This window comes from Hipposideros armiger, unplaced genomic scaffold (genome assembly GCF_001890085.2).
Source record: "Hipposideros armiger isolate ML-2016 unplaced genomic scaffold, ASM189008v1 scaffold_42, whole genome shotgun sequence".
Taxonomy (NCBI): Eukaryota; Metazoa; Chordata; class Mammalia; order Chiroptera; family Hipposideridae; genus Hipposideros; species Hipposideros armiger.
Window position 1 is genome coordinate 5,380,686 of NW_017731392.1, and position 23,661 is coordinate 5,404,346.

The 23,661-nt window shown below is 48.6% G+C and overlaps 1 protein-coding gene across 1 annotated transcript in view; it reads right to left on the reverse strand.

The window, feature by feature from the left end:
- SLIT1 (slit guidance ligand 1) overlaps positions 1-6,214 on the reverse strand; it is a 185,517-nt gene extending 179,303 nt beyond the window's left edge. The window contains exon 1 of the mRNA XM_019639006.1: positions 5,772-6,214. Coding sequence (XP_019494551.1) covers positions 5,772-5,968 — 197 coding nt within the window. The 5' untranslated portion in view covers positions 5,969-6,214. The remainder of the gene's footprint in view (positions 1-5,771) is intronic.
- Positions 6,215-23,661: the final 17,447 nt, after the last annotated feature.

A 23,661-nucleotide genomic window follows, 5' to 3' on the forward strand; every position in this document is an offset into this window, starting at 1 on the left:
TCTAACCCCTTTCCATGGACTATTTCATTTGAACTCACAGCCCTACGGAGTGCTATGGTTGGTCCCATTTCACAGATGAGAAAATCAAGTCACTAGTAAGCTGCCCAAGATCTCTTGGGTGGTAGCTGATGGAGACAGGATTCAAACTGGGCCATTCTCACACCAAAGCCTGCGCTGGTAGCCACTGTGCTCTGTCCCTATGCACATCCTTACACGTTTGTACTTTCCCAGGCAGACCTTTTTCCCCACCACACCGCAAGCTCCCAGAGGAGCAGGGCCACACCCTGGACCTCTCTAGACACTTTGCACACACAGCAGGTGCCCAACAGCTGTTTGTGCGCCACAGGCTGGGTTCCAGAAAGGAGAGGAGGGGGTCGAGAGTTCCGTGCAAAAGAAGAGCCAATTCTCCACCCCTGAGCGCAGCCCAGCTCCCTGGCTACAGCCCAAGACCCGGCCGTCATCTGCTCTGGGTAATAAGTATTTGTATGGCGATAATTACAGCATTTGGGAAGAAAATCCCATTAAGCAAGAGCCCTGCCGAGCTGCTAATGCCGGCACAGAACTGGAGGCGGCAACTCCTCCAAGCTCCCCGTCTGCTCCCAATAATGCGGGAGCTGCCTGTCCCGACTCCCCATGCCTGGCCCCAAAAGAGTACGGCCGCCCCTGCTGGCAGCCTCGGGCAGCCTGGGCCACCCCAGCCAGCCTCCTGCCTCGGAGATGGGACACCAAGGAAGGGGCAGCCCTGACTCCGTGTATTCCAGGGTTCCCGGAGGATGGGGGCGGGGCTGGTGAGGAACAGGAGAGCAGTGTGGCCATGCTGGGATTCAGTTCCTTTCACATCCCTGCAATTCTCTGTTACCTTAATAACAATAATAATACCATTTATTGGGCACTTACTGTGTGCCAGGCCCGGTGCAAAGTGCTTCTCCCAGCATTAGGCCAGTTAATGCTCACAACCACCCTTTGAAGCAGGTCCTGTCATCATCCCCACTTTATGGGCAAGAAAATGGGGGGGGGGTCTGAGAAGTCACTTTTCTCCAGAGCACTTATCGCAGTTTGCAATTACGTGTTTATTCCCATATTGTGTCATTCATCTCTATTTTCCCTGCTGGACTAAAAACTCAGAGAGAGGAGAGGTTTTGGTTTCTGTCCGGCACTATTCACTCGGCACACTCAGACATTCAATAGATAGCTATCAGTTGAATGAATTAATTAAACCCTATAATTTGCTCAAGCTCCCTCAGCTGTTGAGTGGCAGAGAGGCTAAAAACCCAGGCAGCAATCATGCTGTCCACCCTGCAGAGAGTCCCTGCACAGCACTGCCCTGCTCCCTGTCCCCAAATCCCAGGGGATGGGAGCAGAGATGCCTGGTACAGGGAAGGAGTACCCGGAGCTGCCAGACTCCAGATCAGCCTGAAGCACGGCCAACACTCAAATGCTTACCTCCCAAGCTCTCTCCTGCCCCTGCTGAACCCTCAAACCTTTAGCTTGAGCTTCTCAAATAACAATATCACCTAATTGAATCACAAAGCATTTTCACCTGCGTAGCATGAATGACTCCTGGCAAAGTCTTATGAGGTCTTAGGTGTCACTCTTCCCAGAGGCTGAGGGATGGGAGAACACCAGCCATGTGCCAAGCATGTCGCCAGGCCTTCTCCATGCATCCGGTCACTTAATCTTTACCATCAATCCACAAAGCTGTCATCATCCCCTTTTACAGATGGGGAAACTGGGTCTCAGAGAGGATGGAATGACAGCATTAGAGCCCCACTGCCAGTCACTGAGAGCCCAGCAATAAGCCCGGAGCACCTGCTACTGGAGACTAGAGTCCTACCAGGAGGCAAGTCCCTGTGCACAGTGTGTGTCAACTCTGCAGGAGACTACAGAGTCCTGCTCAGGGAGCCCAGGCCCCAGTGGTAGACATGGCTTCAACCTGGCCCCCTGATTCCTCTCACCATGGCCACCATCCAATCAGTGTTTGTAATTCCAAACAGGCTCCCAGACAATCAGCCTGGGGGTTCCCTGGGCAGTCTTCCTTGGGCATGACCACTCAGCCCCATTGAATGGGGCCTCCAGACTCAGGGGGCCGAGCCAGGAGAAAGCATGGGCCCTACAGGTCTCTGCAGCAGGCAGGGAGTTCGGGCAGTAGATAAACTGGCCAGAAAGCAAATGGACATAGCAACGGAGGCAGGAGGGAGGTCCCCATGGCCTGAAGAGCAGCAGAATGTGCTGTGCCTGAGGCGAAACCAGCAGGCCTTCCCAGGGCCCTGCCCTACCGCTCCATCCTAAGGCCTCTTCACCCTCTCTGCACCCGTAAGGGAATCTGTGGCACGCCTAGAATAAAAGGGCCTGGGGTGAAGCCTAGAAGCGGTGTCCACACTTGCTCTCCTATCACACTATCCTGAATCCTCTAGCCCAAAAGCTTTTTTAACTAAAAAAAAAACAAAAAACAAAAAAAAAAAACTGTAACTGGAAGTTAATGTCCTTGAGAAGAAGAAAAGACAATTAATAGTGGCCATGGCTGAGTCCCTCTGAGCCTGCACTCTGCAAAGAGACGAAGCTTCCAGGCCTCCTCCAGCATACCCCCAACCCTCACTTAGTATGTTAATTGTTTCATTGCAGTGAATTATTTAGCACCCCTTCCCTACCCGGCCCACCAGCCCCACAGCCCCTCTGGCTGAACCAACAGCTCTGAGGCCTGCACAGCCTCTTCCCAGAAGTTCCCACGGCAAACCAATGACAATTTCTTCCCACTTAAGGCGACAGATCTGGACCCAGAGTCATGGACTACATGATCATAAAGTTGCCAGGCCTCGCGAGCTGCTGTAGAAACTGCACAGGGAACCAAAGGCAGATACACATCTGCAATCTATAAAAATTTCACAGCTTCAGGAGAAGCTGCCGTTTGAGGCTCTGATACCGCACGATGCTCATATTGATTAGCAAGAGAGAGCATTTGCCACAGTTATTTTGAATCCACCTAGGCTCTCCCCAAGGTCTCTTCTCAGGGTGTGCTTTTCCTTCTCAGATGGCTCTTGCGTGGCCTGACTGTTGAAAAGGCAGGCTCCCTCTGCTTTCCACACCCTCTCCCAATCCGAGTAGTTTTGCACACAGCCAAGATCAGACCTTGCCCCACTCCCCCACAATAACTCACCCCTAGATTCCAACCCTGAAAGGAAAAATCTAGATAGAGAAAGGCCTACCTGACCCTTTCCAACCTTCCTAGCCTCAAGTCCCATCACATCCCACTGGACACAGCATATTTCAGCCCCAGGGCAAAGCTGGCCCATTCGCCCAGCAGGCCAGACACACACCTACAGGTCTTTTGCTCATTTGTTCCCTCTGTCTGACTACCTTCCTTCTCTGCTTGGCAAAATCCAGCCCAACCAATACTGGGTTCCAAAGTGCCCTGATAAAACGGCCTATCTGAGAAGCCCTTTCACCCCAGAAAAGGTCTCCTCACCCCAGTGTTCCCCCTGACAGCGTCATCACACTGCTGGCCTGGCCCTCTCCCAGGAGCTTACAGTTAGGTGTCCACTGCCCCGTCCTTTCGACTATACATCTCTTAAGGGCAGGGACTTGCTCACTCTCCCCTAGAGCTTCAGCACCCAGGGCAGTTCCTGGCTCTGTAAACATCTGCTGAATTAAATTACGAGAGTCTTGTCCTGATCCTATCATAATAATGGCTCTCACTTAGCGAGTATCATAATGTACCAGGCACTTACCACACTTTATCTTCAGTCCTCACAAGAGCCAGAGACTTTATGTATTAGCAGCCCCATTTTTCTGAGAAAGCAACTAAAGCTCAGAGAAGTTAAGTAACTTGCCCAAGGTCACACAGCAAATAACTGACAGAGCTGGGGCTCCAACCTAGGCAGTGGGAGTGTCAACTCCTTCCTCTGCACTAGGAAATGTAACACGTATCTCTTTTAATCACAAAAGAGCTCACGAGTTCATGAAAGTCAAAATAGACACTCTCCTCAATATTAAAGATAAAGAGAGAGCAAGGAATGAGATGACTTCAAGATTCAAATCCAAAAGCAAAGGAGAGGGGCTAATGTGTCTGAGACTAGGCTGCTACCAAGGTAACAGCTGCAAGGGAAATGCTCTGTGCACATGACCAAGGAACAGAGATGAGGTCCAGAGGAAACAGGTGTTGAGGGTGACCCTGCAACCTCAGGGTTCCTTTGGACAGATCTCTGACCCTCAGTTTTTCTCCAGGGCCACACAAGATAATATACAGGTGCCCCACGCAAACTCGGTTTAATCCAACCTCTTCCCATGCCAGCATCTTTTCCCAGCCCCACACATGCCCTCACACACACACTGATTCCCATCTAGATTGCATCTAGATTGCAAAAATTCTCTGAAACCTCCACGGGAATTTTTCATACTCAGCCAAGAAGAGTGTGGGGCAACGTGTGCTCACTAATTGTTGACCTTGGTATGGACTTTGATCCAGGAGACAGCTTCTCCCCAGGGTCAGGTTTCTGCCTCTGAACAGTGGGGAGCCATGAGAATGTGCTCAAAAGTTATTGAAATATGTACTCCTTCCCTGAGAGCCACTGCAGTTGCCCAGGAGTGTGAGGAGAAGGAGTCGGCAGGTTTCAAAGGAGCCAACAGCCTTCTCTAAAGTCCAGTTCAAAAATCCCCGGAGGCTATCACCTCTGCAAGCAGTACAAAGGCCCTGCGTGTGACCAAAATCTGTGTGCGCGCGCGCATGCGCGCGCACACACACACACACATATACTCACAGCCCATGTACTGGGGCTCTCACAGCCTCGCACTGAAGTGACACCACTACCCTAGGAATTCACACAGACACATATTCTGCAGGGAATCTGGGAAAACAAATTATATAGGTCTGTAAACACACACACACACACACACACACACACACACACACACATGCTAACCATCCACACACACACATCCTATAAAGCTCAGTGGGTCTAGAAAAGGCTGAGTTTCCTCAAGAATTTAGAAGTGAGGGACAGGGGAGGAGAAATGGTGTTTTTACGACTTGTCATGGTCAATGTCTTTAACCTCATGTCTCCCTCTCCAAGCTACTGATCTCTCAGCATTATTCATGGGGCTCTTGGTCCAGGTCACACATACCCCTCACTGGGTACTGAATGTAACATACCCCAAACCCCAAACCCAAATCCCTCACAACCCATTGTCTGTCGGTGATGGGGATGGCTGAAAGTGAGGTGGGGGACCAATGCCTGACACCTGCAAGGGAATTCTTAAAGCTCTGGGGCAAACAATGGAGAGGAAGCGGGAGACAAGAAACTTCCACTCCATCCCATCTTGCCACCCATCACAAGCCTGCAAACCCTCAAAGCCCACATCCACAAATCCTGTTCAGAACACAACCCAAGACCCATGTGTCCAAAAGGAGTCGTAGTTCCTGGCAAGCGTGAGGAGCTTCCCTCCTGGGTGCCAGGAAGGTTTTCTGGCACCAAGTCACAGGCACCCTGGAGGAATAAAGTGCTGGCGCAGTGGGAAGGGCCTGCCAGTGCCGAGCGCAGGGTGCAGGTGTGAGGGTGGGAGCCGACAGCCCCACCGAGGGCCCTTTGAATCCCGGGAAAGGAAAACAGTGGCGTTCCTGGCTCCTGGCTCGAGAAGGACCCTGGCAGGCAGTGACTCGTCTACTGGCTGCGGAGCCCCGTCCCAGCGGTCCAGCCCCCACCCACAGCTCTGACTTGCGTCTGGGTAGGAAGGCAACCTCGGGCTCCCTGCGGGCTAGGGATGGGGGCCATACTCACAGGCGCTCGGTGTTCCGTGGGATGTTCTTGGGTATGGCCTGCAGCCCCGTGCCGTGACAATCCACCGTGGTGCCGGTGCAGGTGCAGAGGGCGGGGCACGCCGTGGCACCCAGGCGCCACGCAGCTACCCAAAGCAGCAGCCAGAGCTCGGGCCGAATCAGCCCCGCGGAGGACCCCCTCTGGGGCGTCAGCGCCATGGTGCCCTCACCGCGTCCCTCTGGCGTGCCAGACGGCGGCAGCTGCTTACCATCCCCGTCAGGGGCGGCCTCCAGGTGCGGTCCCGGGGCAGAACCACCGAAGAGACTGCAGGCTGGTGCGCTGCGCCCTTGCGGGCTGGGAGGCACCTTGCACCGCCAAGCGACAGCGCCTGTGCGCAGACGGAGGGAGGACGCCTTGGGCGGAGGGCGCTCCTCTCCTCTCCGGTTTCTCGCTGGCTGCCTCTCCCTCCCTCCCTCCAGCTCCCAACTGACTGCTGTGAGGAGGAAAATGGGCAGGCGCCGCGCGCACACGCACCCCGCGCGCGCGCGCGCACACACACACACACACACACACACACACACACACACACAATCATACACTCACACCCGCACGCTCGCTCCCACCCGGCAGTCATCCATCAATCGAAAAGCACACATCCAGGGCCAGACTCCTCCCCGCCCTCCCCCACACACCCCTTCCCCGCCCCCGCCTCCAGACGACCACTTGGCGGCTGCTGCCAGCAGCGTCCAGTTTCAAAGGTGGAACCTACAAGGCGCTGAGAGCGGGCAGGGGGCTGCGGCGGAGGGGAGGTAGCCGAAGGTTCCACCTGCCGGTCCCGACGATCGCCGGCTACACACACACACACACACACACACACACACACACACACACACACACCCGAGGATGAGCACACTTAGATGCGCGCACCCGGCACCCGCAGCCCCAGCTGCTGGTCCAAGGGAGGAGGGGATCTTATTTTGCCGCCTAGACCCCTTCCCCTGGGACACAGACGTGCTTTCCCCGACAGCAGCAACTGCTCCCAGGCCCCATTAGACTTGCTTTCTCACTTTGTGATGAACGGAAGCCCTGCGCCCCAGGTGGCCACCTCGAAGCCACCTACCTTACTTAGCATGAGATCTTAAGGGCTAGGGGGTGAAGCACGGACAAGAGCCCTAGGCCAACTACAGTCTCCTCCCCTCCCTCAACACATTCTCCGCCAAGATGGCAGCAACCCCACTTCTCCAAGGGGACTGCGAAGCCAGCTGCACCCAGAATGAGAGTGGCCTTGATTTGGACATTGCACAGCGCAGAGATGTTACTTCTGCCCATCTGGCTATGTTGGCTCCCTAGGAGTTAGGGAGCAGGGTATCAGTGGGGTTTGAATTTCCAGCATACATCTTCCTCTGCACACACCAGCATTCCTCCATTTCTGACAGATGAAAACTAATATTCAGTCCTGTCTTCAAAGGACTGCAGACAGCGCTGGAAAAAGGCTGGACAGCCTGCTTGGGAGAGAAGGACCATGGGCCACCCATGTCAGACCCTAGACTTTGGGGGACTTTTCTCACTCTAAGGCAGGTGTGGAAATGGGTGTAAACAGGAAATCCAGGTGGGGAGAGAATTATCTTCAAGCCAGAAAAGGTAAGGACCTCCTCAATATCAAGGGCAGCTGTGGTTTGCTGGTGCTTCATAGGACCCAGACCTCTTTTGTCCATCAGTCAGGGCCCCTCATTCCAGGCTGCCAACAGCCTAGCAAGAAGAAACAGTTGAGCAGCTCAAGAAGAACCTCCCCTCATAGGAGTTGGCTTCCCTGGATTTCCCCTTGGGAGAAGCCAGAAAGAAAGGTGGCTGCTCCCAGAGGTGCCAGGGGTAAGCGCAGCTTGTCAGAAGTTAGTGGTATGATATTGATGGGCTCCACAAAATCAAAGCCTTATCATCCACCAAGTACAGGCTCAGGGTTTTTCTTTGTGTTTCTTTTCCATCTTGATGAAAATTTTGCAGTGCCTCTACTGTCACAGCACAGACAGAACTGTGGCCACTATGTTCTAATGAGGATTTTATGGGCGTTTTACAGTTCTTTTGAAAGTTTTCACACACTCCTGTCCGTGACCTCCATCCAGGGCCATCGGTCCTTGAGCATCAATTCAGTGACCACATGGTGGGAAAGAGACTTTCTCAGGGGTCCCAGTGAGGTGTGATCGTAGAGAACCTTCCCACAAATCAGGTCTGCAAAAGCGGGGAGAGGAGGCCTCTCTCCTACAAATTCCTACTCAGGGCACTCAGCCCCCCCTCCCCTTCCAGACCCTCCCCAGCTGCCTCAGGCGAGTGAAATCCTCACTCCTTTGAGCCTGCTGCTTTGTTTATCCCCTGTTAGCTGGGGCTCTGTTTACACATGTGGCTCCTTCCCTGACACCCCTCCTGGGTCAGAGGCTGCCCCCACCCCGTGGCTTTCTCACTTTCTCACTTTGGCACTTAACCCAGCATCTGGCACTTAGTAGGCCTGTCAGAGACAGCACTCAGGCTCCAACCTTCTGCTCCAGTGGTGCCTCCTGGCCCCATGACCTCACAGGTTTCCCCAAAGCCAGGACCCATGTGGGGAAGAGGGGGAGTGTTGATTAACCAGGCATCATGCCCTGGGGGCTTCGAGAGGCAGGGTGAAGGGATGGGGGGAGGGGTGAGAGTGGGCAGGGGGCGGCACAATCAGCCCTTCCTGTGGCTCCTGAGAGCCAGCGCCATCTTAGAAGCTTCCAGACTAGCTGGACAGTGAATCCCAAGCAGGCCTTGAGTCAAGTTGTTACCGCCTGGCAAGGCCTGGCCTTTAAAGTGGGGAAGGAAGGGGGGCTCCCTCAGACCCAGGACAAAGACCCCCCACACACGCCAGCCCATCACAGGAGGCCCTGCCCCAGCAGCCAGGCAGCTCCCCAACTTGGCTCCCATCCCCAGTTCCTCCACCCCAGAACCTGGCCCACTCCCCAGTTCGGGAGGCAGCTCGCCATGAATGAACGCAGCTCATTAGCGTTCCCAGCACATTTACTCGTTAAACAACCGCCTGGCCAGCCACACACCCCAACCCCCCTTTGCTTGTTCAATTTCCTCTCTCATGCCCTGCCCTCTGGTGGGTCTCCCTACCCCTGCCCTACAGTTGGGCCACCTGCTCCCTCTGCACTGGTGGGGAGGAGGCAGGCCTGTCACACTGCTTCTGCCAGGAATGCTCCGCCAAGCCCCACCCTGCCCACTAGCCACCAGCAGGCAGCCCCACCCCCTCCCGCCAAGGGAAACTTGGGGCTGGGTCTCCCCATTCAGTGGTATGAGCCTCCTCCGAATCCCCTCAGCCATACATGCACAGGAGCTGAGGACCACCTCCTGCCTGTGACTTGGGGAAACAGCCCGCCCTCTGTTCAGCTCTCTGCTCAGGGTCCTTTCCTTCACCTCCACCAGCCCCTTCTGAAGCACCCAGGAGGTAGAGAGCCAGCGAGAGGCTGCAAAGCACTATAGTTTAGATTTCCAAACTGCAAAAGGCAAGAAGGAGACAAAATGCCTGCTATCTGAGCATTTGTTAAACACCATTTGTCGAGTCTTCATGTACTATGTACGCTGTACTAGGACTCAGCAACTCAACAGGGAATAAAAACGGACCTGGCCCACAGTGAGCTCACAGTCCAGCAGGGGAACAGAAAAAGTAAAGCCCACTCAACGCAATTAGTTTGTTAACAGGGAGTGTGGAATTGTAGAGAAGCCAGAGTGTGGGGCTTAGGGAAGGGCTGGAAGGCTTCCTGGAAGAGGAAGCACTTGAGCTGCATCTTGAAGGATAAATAGGTATTGACTGGGTAGCAAAACAGGAAGAAAGGCTTTCTGAGCAAAGAGAACTGTGTGAGGTAGGGCACACAGATCACAGCAGTCCTCAGTGGCTGAGCTTCTGCAAGTTCAGCAAGGCTGGGGTGTGGCAGGTGTTCAGGTGTGCAGCGTGGGCGCAGGTCAGAGAGGTGATGGGGGCGCATCCCAGAGGCCCTGGTGCAGCTGTTCTCTGATTTTATCGGGCTTGTGGAATCCCCTGGCTTGTGTCTGTACTTGTGCCAAGCACATGCCTATATGTGTATATGCTTACAATGCACTGTCCCCAGAACCAACGACAGTGTGGTTTCCAGGGAAGGGACAGGGTGGTAGCAAGGGGACAGTTTCAGCATATGCTTTTTTTTTCCCCCCCTACTGTTTGGATTTCTTTACCTGTGTAGTCCATGTAGTCTGTATAGGTTGCCGGTGTAGTACCTAACCTCCCATCACCACTAATACATTTTTTTAAATCCCCTGGGGTGCTTATTATAAATGCCAATTCCTAGGACTTACCCAAGACCTTCTTAATCAGAATTGTCACTGTTAGCAAGTTGCAGGGGATGGTGGGGGGTGAGGCAGTGTGATACTGATGCCAGTGATTCCAGAGACCATGCTCTAAGAATCAAGGCTTGGTGTCCTGAGTTAATGAGTTTGAACTTGGACCTGAAAACTCTGGGAGGCCATTGAAGGAAGGGGCCTGGCAGGGACAAAGGGTCCGAGGCCTGCCTGCCTCACTCCTCTTCAGTTTCCACATGCTGTGAGCAAGGATGAGACACATCAAAGAGAAAGATAACCACGGGAGTGGAGAGGGAGGACTGAAGGGAGACTGGAGGGGAGGGGACAGAGCCATGTGACGCTGGCCTATAGCAGCTTCAATCACAAGATTCAGAGTAGGATGGGGATTAAGAAGTGATTGACACTTTGTGAGGGGTAAAAAGTATAACTATTGCACTGTTTTGTACACCTGAAACTAATAAAACAAAGAAGTGATTGAATCCAAATACAGTAATATCTTGGTTTGCGAGCATAATTCGTTCTAGAAACAAACTACTCATATTGCAAGGCACCGCTCATTTACCACGTTAAAATGTATTGGAAACGTTTGCTCGTCTTGCGGAACACTCACAAACCACATTACTTGCGATCCAAGGTGTTACTGTACCTCTGAACAGTTGATGACCCACAGAAGTGAAGCAGCCAGCCCAACTACACGTGACAAAGGAGTTGCAGAGGTGAGCCGTGAATGAGTCCGGATCTTGCTTCACTAGGCCACACACCTAGCAGAACACAGTATTCAATCCACCGTGGTCCTACCACCCCCACGAGGACTGAGAAGCCAGGAGTCCCTGGGAGGTCATGCCAGAAAGACTTAGGGTACGTTAGCATTCATCTCTAAACCCCTAGATGTCCTCGTATTTGAAGAAGGCTAGACCACTTGAGGCTCTCAACAACAAAGCCTGAAGCTGAGACAAGCTCCTCAACTTAGGATCAAATGACTTTTATGGAGACCACCAGATGCAACCAGGGCAACTCTGGCTGATGAAAAGCACTGGGAGCGAGAGAGATGCAAAGAGCAAAAGGAAGAAAGGAGATAAAAGGGAGAAGGCAGGGTGAGAGCTGGTCCGTGCAGGTAGCAGTTTGCTCATTCATTTATCAGGCATTGATGGCATGCCAACGGTGAGCCAAGAATTGGGAATATAGAGGTTTTTGCTTGGGGTTCTTTGGGCCTCTTGTATCTTGCTCATAGTTTTCATCAAATTTGAAAAGTTTCAACCATTATTTTTTCAAAATTTTTTATGTCCCTTTTTCTTTCCTCTCCTTTGGGGACCCCACTTACACACATATTAGGCCACTTGAAATTGTCCCATAGCTCACTGATGCTCTATTCACTTTTTAAATCTTGTTTCTCTCTGTGTTTCATCTTCATGAGTTTCTATTGCTGTGTTTTCACATTCATTAGTTTTTCTTCTTCAATGATTAATCTTCTATTTATCCCATCCAGTGCCATTTTTATCTCAGACATTGTGTCTTCATCTCTAGAAGATCTGTTTAGGTCTCTTTTTATCTTCTGTGTATCTTCTTAACATGTTACCCTTTACTTTCTAGTACACATGGAATATAGTTGTAATAACTACCTACAGATTCTATTATCGGTATCATTTCTGGGTCAGTTTTGAGTGATTGTGTTTTCTCTTCATTATGAGTCATATTTTTCTGCTGCTTTGTATCCTGGTAATTGTAGATTGAATGCTAGACACTATAAATTTTACCTTGTTGGGTGCTGGATGTTCTCATATTTTAAAAAATAATCATAAACTTGTTTTGGAATAGAGTCAAGTTATTTGGAAACAATTTGATCCTTTTAAGCTTTGTTAGGCAGGACCAGGGTAGCCTTTAATCTAGAGCTGATGTCCCCACTACTGAGGCAACACCCTCTGAATACTCTACCCAACCCGCTGTGAATTCGGAGGCTTTCTACTCTGGCTGGTGTGAACACCAACTATTCCCAACTCTGTGGGAGCACCAAGGATTGTTCTGCCGCTTCTTTGGGGTGGAAGTTTCCTGGCTTCAGTTACTTTACAGCACATCCTGATCTGCGCTCAGTTGAAGATGGGGTGGGATGGGACACTATAGGCAGGAACCATCTGCAAGCCCCTGGCTGTTCTCCTGTTCTCTCCCTTTCTTCTCTCTCTCTCTCTCTCTCTCTCTCTCTCTCTCTCTCTCTCTCTCTCTCCAGCAATATTTTATTCCATGAGAACTTTAGCCACCTTGGCCTCTCGCACTCTCATCTCAGCTTCATGCCAGGTTCCAGATGGGTGCCCCCCTGGCCTGGAAGGTCTCTCCAAGCTGTAAGCCAGGACAATTATAGAGCTCACCACACTTATTTTCCCTCTGGAAGGAATCACTGTCCCACATTACTAGTTATCCAAAGCCTGAAAACAGTTGTTTCATTTTATTTTATTTTATTTTATTTTATTGGCTTTTTAGTTGTTTAATGTGGGATGGTAAATTTTGCCCATTACTCCATCTTGGACAGAAACAGAAGTTTGTAAGATTTTTTTTTGCAATACTCTCTACCCTCCAAACACTCCCAGTGTGCTGGGGAGAGACAGCCAAGCAAACAATCACTTGACGCTGACAAGTACCCTGAAACTGACCAGTGAAGAAGGGGTCTCAGCCACACAGGGCTTCTCTCAGTTTATGAAGCACCTCACGCTATTTGCGTATGACAGTCCCTGTGCTAGCAGGCTCTTCCTGCCATCCTCAGCCTGGCCTCGTCCTCCTGGTCCTAAGCAGCGCTCCTCAGGGAAGCCTTCCCTGACACAGGGTTGGGTCAGCCCCCTCCCTTGTCATGTGATCTCCTAGTTCCATGTGCCTCCCTTCAGAGCACTGACACTGGCATGGAATGACTTGTTTATCTAACATCCCTCCTAGGCTAAAGCACCATGTGGACAGGTTTGCATCTATCTAGTTCAGGCCTAGTTCAGGGCCTGGCACATCAAAAATGCTGAATAAGGGCCAGCCGAGTGGCACACTGGTTAGGAGTTGGCTTGGGACGCCAGCTCTGAGCAGCAGGGTCCCGGTTCAGATCCCACATGAGGGCCAGTGACGCTGCGCCCTCTACAGCTAAGATGGTGAACAACAGCTTCACCTGGAGCTGGTCGCCATGAGTCGCCAGACACAGCGTAGGTTGCAGTGGGGCTGGCCGGCAGCGGGCATGGCTTTCGTGAGCTTCTGTGAGCCACTGTCCAATGGCTGGCGAATGACTGCCTCACCTGGGAAGAGCGCAATGAGAATACCAACATGGGCCAGTGAAGCAACGTCCTCCACAACTAGACTGAAGAATGAAAGGACAGCAACTTGTCTGTTCCCCTTCCCCGATTCCCCAACACTGTTCCCCTCCCCCAATTTCCTAATAAAAATCTTTAAAAAAAAATGCTGAATAAATTGTTTTTTACTGAAGCACAGGGAGATTATTCAGAGGAGGGGAGATCTTGAGAATAAAGGTGCAGAAAGGGCAGGCTTCCTGTCGGAGCAATGAAGAGTCACATTTGGCTAGAGAGGGACTTCCCCAGGGAACAGAGAGATGGGTGGGGAGAGGGGAGGTAGTCAGATGTTGAGAGACGTAGAGGTCAGTTGAGGGCCTTGGATATTACCCCGGGGGCATTAATGAGCCACAGGTAGCACATGGCACAGGTTGGGTCCCTGGGAGGGGCCTCTGGGATGGAGGAGAGCTTACAGAGCATGTACTAGGAAATGCACTCAGGACCACTGTGTTGGGAGGGAGGAAAGGACGGGGTTGGGCAGAGAGCAGCGCGAAGCTGTAATGTTTCAATGGCAGACTTCATCAGCTCTGCAGGAAGTTCTGAAGACAGGACGACCCTCTGGAGCTGTCTCAAGTGTGGCAAGAGTGCTGGGCCTTCATCCCATGGTGAGAGCTGCCCCTGGAAGGAACCATAACCTTGAGTGAGGCTGTTTTCTTCAAAACAGGGCTGCCCCCAATGAGGGCTGACAACTGAGGGCAGCTCTTCTAGCAGCTGGGGGACCATTCCTTCATTCCTGAAGGCAGATCCAGACACTGCATTACAGTGTCCACCACACACATGTATAAATAGCATTTACAGGCAGTATGGGGGCGAGGGGACTCCACAGAAGGGATAGCTAACCCAAGAAACCAGGGAAGGCTTCCAGTAGGGGTATAAGTGTAAGACCTAAAGGATGACTAGGAATTAGCCAGTGAAGCAGGAGTGAGGGAAGAGTGTGCCAGACAGAAGGAACAGAGTAGGAGAAGGCTCAGAGGCAATAAGAGGCACAGGGCTTTTTGGCATGACTGGGAGTAGATTTTCAGGTGGGCGATGAGGCTGGGGTTCTGGCTAGGGAGGGGCAGGTCCTGAAGAGATGAGTAAGTCTGTTAAGAGGTTGGGCTGAATCCTGAGGGGAATGGGAAACTTTGGGGGGTGGGGGACAGTTAGGTCTCCTCTACTTGTCCTCTGATTCAGCCCTTTCTGTTTCCTGTGACATGTGGGAGAGAGAGAGAGCCCTGTTTGGAAACATATCATATACCCAAAACCCACATGCGAAGAAGAGCAGCCTTCTCCCTCTGAGCCAGGCTTCAGTCATTCAAAATCCAAGATGACAAAAACTGGCATCACGGAGCTCATTAGTCCCCCCCACCCCCACCCCAAGTCTCAGGGTCCTCATCTGTAAAGAATAATCCTAACAGCTAAACACTTTCATTGTGCCTATAAATTCTAAGGGTTATACTCTTCCAAGGGCTTTATTGAATCATTTAATCCTCCCAACAAACTTATGAGGAAGGTATTATTGGTTGTCGGAAAAGTCATCACGTATTGTTTGTATGTTTTCGTTCCAAAAAATGCATCATGACTTTTCCGACAACCCAATATTTCTACAAATGTGGAGCCAAAAGCTCAGAGAGGTTTAGTAACTTACCCAAGCTCACACAGTGTGTGGGTGGCAAAGCCAGGATGTAAAACGAGGATAAGACATACGTCCTTGGAAGGGTGTGAGATTGAATAAATAGTACTACATTTGAAAGTGCCTTATGCTGTACTCGCATGTGGTAAGTGTATTCATTTCCCAAAAAAGCCAAAACTGGTAAGAATTTTAGGATAGGAAAAAGGTCTATCTAGAAAAATTCCTTTGGCAAATATATGATTCCTTTTGGAGGAATCCTTCCTCTCCTTTTTTCCTCAGCTCTTCTGCAAATGAATGCTTCCTGGGGTCTACTTGGCCATGTAACCAAGACAAAGTCCAGATATCGTTAGACCTCGCATTGTCTTCATTAGATCTTAGGTGGGCCTTCTAATCTCAAATGCAGTAGTCCTCCTCAAAATGACAAAAACCTAAATTCAGCAGCTCATAACCTAAAACCATTAAATGCATTTCACTGTAAATCTGATTTCTCAAAACAAACAAACAAAAACCACCAAAATGATAACATCATTGGAATTACAGGTAATTTTTTAAACCTCTTTATTTATACTACTCTATGGTTTCCATATGCTCTACAATAAACAGACTATAACAAAAAATTAAAGCATCATTTTAGAAGTAAAAGCATAATTACTGAATCTATAACTATTGCCTGAATAAAGTTACCATTAACACACCAAATTTAACGATTTTAGGAGCAAACGAAATGCTAAATAACACACATTTATATTCCTGCATTGACGGAGCTGCTATTGCTCTACAAAGGGTGTTTTAAGAATAAGTGATAACTTTTATGAAATATCTAGAACAGGCAAATTCATAGAGGTAGAGAATCGATTAGAGGTTACCAAGGTGGAGGGAGGCGGGAATGGGGAACTATTGTTTAATGGCTACAGCGTTTCTGTCTAGAGTGATGAAAAGTTTTGGAAATAGGGGTGAGAGTTGCACAACACTCTGAATGTAATTAATGCCACTGAATTATACCCTTGATGGTTAAAATGGCAAATTTTATTTTTAATTTATATTTACCACAATAAAAAATAGTAATAATAAGCGATGGTTCAGTTAAGGGAGGTGACGTGGTCCAGAATCCCCTGTCCTTCCATTAGTCTTTGTCTCCAGCCCTCCAGCTTGGGGCCTATCAGTCAGGGACACAACAGGGATTATTCACAATAAGTGACTGCCACCCAGAGGCAAATGGCTTGCTCATCAGGGCCCACCTACAGGGATAGGGGACTTGAACCTAGGCAGCCTGACTCCAGATGTCACACCTTGAACCATTTCACCGGCACTCCATAATGACAAAATGGTTTGCTGTAGATGTCCTATGTGACATGAATCATCTGTAGGTGACCCTGCAAGGAGGTGCTGTTGTCCCTGTTAGCAGACAGAAATCTGAGATGCAGGAGGACTGCCTGAGGGTCATCCAGCTGGTGAGGGCAAAGCTCCATTCTCAGCCACAGGCCTGGCATGTGCAAGGCCAGACAAGGCATAAATGACAGACTGCAGAAGGCAGGAAGGATTTTTTAAGTAGATTGTTAAGCTGCTCTGGGCTTCTGCCATGCCAGTTTGGGTCCTTGGAGGACCCAATGAACATTTATCCACTGGCCTGGGCCAGCAGGGGCAGCGGCCCAGAACCCAGGGTCCCAGGCGAATTGAAGGACACTTGCCCACCATGGGCTCTGCCTGGTGGGACACGGATGAGGCGCTGCTGCAGGTTCCCGGGGGGGGGGGAGGCTAAGGCAGTATGGAAGTAGGAGGGAAGGTTTGAGCCATCTGGACCCCCATCGGGGTGTGGGGGTGTCTGCTAAGAGGGGCTACCGGCAAACAGAAACCACACGCCTTTGTTGAGTTGATCAGAACAGCATCTCTGGACAAATGGGGGTTGGCACAGCACCGAGACCCTCAGGGAAGTTTCAGGCACCATCTGCGAGCGGCTGAGGGCAGACTTGCACCCCAGGGAGTGCCGAGTTTGTCCAGCTCTGTGACCAATCCAGTTGTCCAGCCACCTTATCCTCAGTTTCCCTCAGTGAGGCTAGATGCATAGCACCCCAGCATAGCACAGCTGAATGCTTCTCCAGAGATAAGCATTGCAATACTTCCATTTGACAGGCAAGGAAATGGAGTCCCTAGAGGACAAGTAACTGATCCAGGGTCATAGAGCTGATTGGCTATCAGATCAGCTTCTGTGTGCTCTGTTTTCAGCCTAGCACCTGGCCCAGTATCTGCAGCCTAGTAGATGCTCAATAAATGTATGTGGAACCAAAATGAACTGGGATGGGAGCAGAAAACTCAGGTGTTCAATCTTAGAGGAAAGACAGAATTTAGAAATCCAGGAATAATAACAGTTGTTCAGAGCCAAAGCTCCTGGAGTCTGCATAAATAAGCCAGTCCAACCCAAAGACCCCAGGCAGCTGCCCACGCAGCTCCACTCCTTTCTGCAGTGAAAATAAAAGGGGCTCTCTCCCTCCGACTGCTTATCCCAGCAGCTTAAGGTGAGGAATCGCCTGAGGGCTTTGCCTTAAAATCTTAGAGCTGGAAGGAACCTTCCACAGCCTCTAGTTACAATCTGTGAAATGTTTTCTTAAATGATTTTCATTAAGTTCATTCAATAAATATTTATTGCGCATCCACCATGAACAAGGCCCTGTATTGCTGAAACAAGAAGTGTGATCCTCGTTAAAATTAGAAACAAGTTTATAAGTCAGGAGGTTTCGACAGCCAGAAGTATTTCGTGAGCAAACATAAGCATTCAATGCAAACTGTACATATAGTAGCTATTATTTCAAAAAGCAAAGAGCTAAGGTTAAAAGAGGTCAGTTTCTGGAGAACTTATTCCCTTCTGGGTGAAAAAAAACAACAATTTCCAGACATACAGAACTGATAGATGGGCTGGGGAGGTGTATACAAGGCCTTTTTCCAGCAAATACAGACACAGTCCACTCTATGACAACTAAAGAAAGCTGAAGATTTGACATCAGGCAAAACAAGCCTAAACAAGCCCCTGAAAAGTCAGGAAAAAATTAGAGGGAATTCAAGCCTGCAGAAAACCAAAGTTTAATTAAATAACTGAAAATATGAAATATTGCAAAAGTATGAAAATAGTCAAAGGTTAGCGAATGAGCTGCCTGGTTGTATAAGTGTTTGCTTTTCTTTAAGTCTTGCTCCAAGCTCATATAATATCTCAGAGTCAGAGTCTGAGTTCAGCAGCTCCCTGTGGATCTGCAGCCCAGAATTGTGTTTGAGGTGAACAGAGACTGTTCAAATTCAGTGCAGTTCAGTGCTTTGTGAGTAGAAATCTAGCTACACATTCACCTTCCCTATGACCCAGCAAGTCTTCTCCTGGAGATAGATGGTAGATAGACAGACTAGATAGATAGATAGATAGATAGATAGATACATAGATACATAGATACATAGATACATAGATACATAGAGATACATAGCTGTCTTAGCATCTGGCCGCCAAAACAAAATACAATAGACTGGATAGACTGGGTGGCTTAAACAAGAGACATTTATTTCTCAAGTTCTGGAGACTGGGGAGTCTAAGATCAAGGTGCCAGCGTGGTCAGGGGCTTGGTGAGAGCCCTCTCTGGTTTGCAGATGGCTGCCTTCTTGCTGGATCCTCACAAGGCAGAGAGAAAGGTCTGGTGTCTCTTCCTCTTCTTATAAGGAATAATGGGAATAATAACTAACCCCATCATGGGGCTCTACCCTCATGACCTTCTCTAAGCCTAATCACTTCCCAAAGATCCCACTTTTTAGCACCCTCAGGGCTTCAACATATGAATTTTGGGGGGACACATTCAGTCCTTAATAATACCTAACAGAAATGACAGGTTTAATCCACCAAAGGACATGTACAAGAATATTTGTAGCAGCTTCATTCATAATAGCCCAAACTTGGAAATAACTCAAATGTTCATCAGTAGGAGAATGGATAAACAAATTGTGGTGTATCCACACAGAGGAATAATGAGCAAGAACAAACCCCGGACAACCTGAGTGAATCACGGAGGCATAATGCTGAGTGAAGGAAGCTAGACACAAGAGTACATATTGTTTAATTCAATTTCTATGAAGTGAAACACAAGCAAATCTAATCTATGGTGATAGAAGTCGAAATAATGATCATGTTAAAGAGACTAGTGACTGAACAGGGACACAAGGGGATTCTGGGCTTCTGGAAATATTCTGTATTTTGATCTAGGTGGTAACAGTGAATGTGTGTGTGTGTGTGTGTGTGTGTAAAAATATACCAAGTTGTACATCTAAAATTATGTACTTTATGAAGGTAAGACCCTAATAAAAGAAGAAACAAACATTTCTATCAGGGATGACAAGTACATGGCGGGCATACTACCACTTTCCCCTCCCTTGGTCATGGCAGACATTGCTAGTTAATCACCATACTCCTTTTATTGAGCTCAGCTTCAGAACCATTCTCAAACCAGCACTCCGGCCAGTTTGCTTTGAGACAAAAAATATTAGCTTTCCCTCATGTATACACAAATGCCTGAATTAAGAGGGAAAGTATGCTATCATCTTCGATTTGTTTAGCCACGCTTCGGGGAAGCCTGGCTTCCACTATCTGACTAGTAGCAGCTTCCCTCAATTCCAGGTTCCGTTCCCAGGAGAAAATGGCTTCAGAAGAGCAGACGTGGAAGCTGGAGAATGAAAGCGCGAGGAACACACAACTTGGAGGAAGCCCCCTGACAAGATTGGGGGATTAACTCAGCTCTACAGGTAATGGGACCCAGCAAAGGCTAGAGTTTGACGGGGGCCTGCTTTCTACCACATAGAACAAACTGGGTTTTCTCTATTAGCAGGGATTCAAGATGGAAGAGGAGGGAACTAAAGGCTCGAGTGCAGGAAATGACACCCTCTTGATTTGCCCCAGGTCCTCTAGCCACGCAAAACACAGCCTCCACTTCAGCCATCATCCAGGCTCCTCAGCACCTTATCAGAGATGCTAACACTTCCTGTGGATTTGCTCTTCACAGCCTACACAATCTTCTACATCCTCCATCACACAACCACGTGATCTGGACAGAGAGGCAATACCTCCCCCGCCCCATTTTACATAAGAACGCTGAAAAAAAAAAAAAAAGAAAGAAAGAAAGCTGAGGTTCACAGATGCTGTGTGACTCACACACACCCTGTTAACCAAGCAAGAAATTCAGGATGCAAATCCAGATCTGCCTTACTCATAAGCCTATGCTCCTTCTTTGTCTTCTATTTTAGTTTTTATTTTTCTATCAAAGCTATACATGCACAAAAATGGTCAAATCATTCTATAAGATTTGATATGAAAATGGCAGTTCCCCCACCCCATTTCTCTTCTCTGGAGCCAACAACTTTCACCTCTTTAAACTGACTGTTGGGCCGGCCAACTGGCGCATTGTTTAAGAGCTGGCTTGGGATGCCAGAGGGCCCCGGTTTGGATCCCACATATGAGGGCCAGTGACACTGCCCTCCACAGCTAAGATGCTGAACAACAGCTCAACCTGGAGCTGGGCTGCCATGAGTCGACAGTGTAGGCTGCAGCCCCTGCTGCAGTGGGTTGCCATGGGCTACCGTGTGTAGCCAGCAGCCAGCATGAGCGGCCAGCAGGCACCGTGAGTGTCTATCCTGAAGCTGGCGACTAATCTGCCTCGCCCGGGAAGAGCACAATGATGGTGCCAACTTGGGCCAGTGAAGCAACGTCCTCCATTACTAGACTGAAGAACAAAAAGACAGTAACTTGTTGTTCCCCTTCCCCCAATTCCCCAGTGCTGTTCCCATCCCCCAATTACCCAATTTAAAAAAAAACTTTAAACTGACTGTTTTAAAACTTATCTCCACACTATATGAAAATAGATCCACACCAATTTGAGTCACTGTGGAATTTCAGCATATTGAGAGCACAAATAAGATCCTACAAGCTCCCAGAAAAAGTAAAAATAATGTCACCTACAAAGAGCTAGGAATTAGAATGGTCTCGATTCTCTCAACAGCAATACTGGAGCACAGAAGGCAATAGAATAGTATCTTCAAAATTCTGAATGAAAATGATCCCCAATTTAGAATTCTATATACAGCTAAACTGTCAATCAAACATGAGGGTAAAATAAAGACATTTTCATTTATTAAAGGTCTTAAAATACTGACCTCTCATGTATCCTCTCTCAAGAAGCAATTTAGAAGATGCCCAATCCTTTACAACTTACCCCAAATGTTGTTGCTGTTGGCCCACTTCTGCAAGTCTTGGACCTTCAGAATAATCCTTTTTCTATCAATTTACTAGGATTTTGGGAGAGTGAAAGCAGATGGATTCAATCAATTATAATTACCCAGAAGTTCTCTGCTCTTTTATTCATTTTATAAGTAACCAACCCTTCAGACAAAATCTTATGCAAAAGACAAATATCTAAGACACACAAAAGCAACAGTGCACTGGTTCTAGTGTGGTTTCTCTCCATTGGCTAACGGTTAAGTTGCTGCAGCTAATTAATGAAAAAGAAATGATCAAATTAGAACAACACCATTTTGTACCCATAACTTAATTAATGGACCCAAGCACTGAGTATCAGCAGCTGTTAACATCACCCCCTACGTGCGCACACACACAAAGCGATAACACATTATGCGTGCCTTTGATGAAAGAACACACCACCTATAGTTGCCAAAAAATCAAAACCTGAATTGATCATGATACCTCTGGATCCAGCTACTAATCTACTGGAATTACAAAGGACAGAGGATCTGCTGAACTGTACCATCAGTAAGCAGTCAGCAAAATCCAGTCTGGAGAAGGTGTGTCGGTGGAATACCCTGGGTTCTTCAGCATATGAAATAAAAGAGGAGAGCAAAGGTATGGAGGCAGAATCTTTGGATTAAAGAGACTTAAATGACATATCAAATTAAAAAAGTAGGTAAGTCCACACCCATGTCATAGCAGCATTATTCACAATAGCCAAGAGGTGGAAGCAACTCAAACGTCCATTGATGGATCAATGGATAAACAAAATGTGATATATATACACAATGGAATAGCATTCAGCCTTAAGAGGAAGGAAATTCTGACACATGCTACAGCACGAATGAACCCTGAGGACATAATGCTAAATGAAAGAAGTCAGTCACGAGAAGACAAATGCTGTGTGAGTCCACTTATATGACGTACCTGCAACACTCAGATGCATAGAGACAGAGGTAGAATGGAGGTTACCAGGGGGCTGGGTGGAGAGGGGCATATGGGGAATTGTTGTTTAATGGTACAGAGTTTCAGTTTTTCAAGATGGAAAACGGCCTAGAGATGTATTGCACAACAATATGAATATATTTAACACTACTGAACTGGACACTTAAAACGGTTAAGACGGTGAAATTATGCTATGTGTTTTTTTACTACAATTTAAAAAATATATTTAATTTTAAAAAGTGGGTAAGACTAAATGGTAAGTTTAAGGAGGTGCTCAGGTAATAAAATTATATAGAAATGCAAGCAAGTAATTACCATAAAAGTCAGGATGGGAGCTACTTTGGGGGAGAGGATGGCATTGTGTTTGAGACAGGGAACGTAGAGGTTTTGGAGCTGCATTTGATGATCTAGGTGCTAATTTACCAGAGTGGTCACCTTATAATAATTCATAATGCTATATGTTTGTCTTCTGCAGTCTTCTGTATCTGTCTTAAATACAATTAAAGAGTTAAAAAAAAAAAAACCTGAAAAGAAAGAAAGCTGCTGCAATCCTGGCTTTCAGCTAACATATTCAAGCAAAGCAATCATTTCATCTGAATGAACAGAGAACTGGGGAGCAAGGAAGCCCGCAGCTGGACCTACCTCACCTTTGCTTGCTGAGTACTTTTGCAAACCCCAAGTCTCCTCCCTGCATTTGAACCCCAGGTCCTGAGCACAGCCCGCCTCCACCCCTAGGGACATTCTCACAGAGCTAAAACAGCTGAGTTTGGCCGGGGTCACAAAGGGAAACAGGCCTCAGCAGCATAACAAGCCAGGGTCTCACCCACATGAGTGCAGAAAATAAGGCTGGGATACCCTTGTTGTCAGCTGTCAAATTTCATTTTCTGGTTCCCACATTCTCTAATGTGAATTCTGCTGAAATCCTTGCGCCGCCGTAATGTACTGTCACAGGGTCAGGATTCCAACAGCTTTCTGTCAGTTTATGGTGATGAGGGTCTCAACACTGAGTCCCTGGTGCTTACACAGGCAGGGCCTCCAGCCCATATAGGAGGCTCTTGTGGAGCAAGTGGTTTAGACCACAGCCTCTGGTTCAGGCTGCCTGGGTTCAAAGCTGGACTCTGCCACCTGACCTGGGACAATGGGCTACTTAGGGATTCTGGGCCTCTGTTTCCAATCTGCTGCCCCTCTCCCTCACCCCCATATCATACATATCTATTACAATTCCATTGACTCCACTCCCACACTATACTCCATGTCCTATGACTATATATAGATAGATAGATAGATAGATAGATAGATAGATAGATAGATAGATAGATATATTCAATTATAGTTGACATACAATATTATACAACATCAGCTTCAGGTGTACAGTGCAGTAATCAAGCCTCTACCCCATCCATGAAGTGGTCTCCCTAACAAGACATGTGACCATCT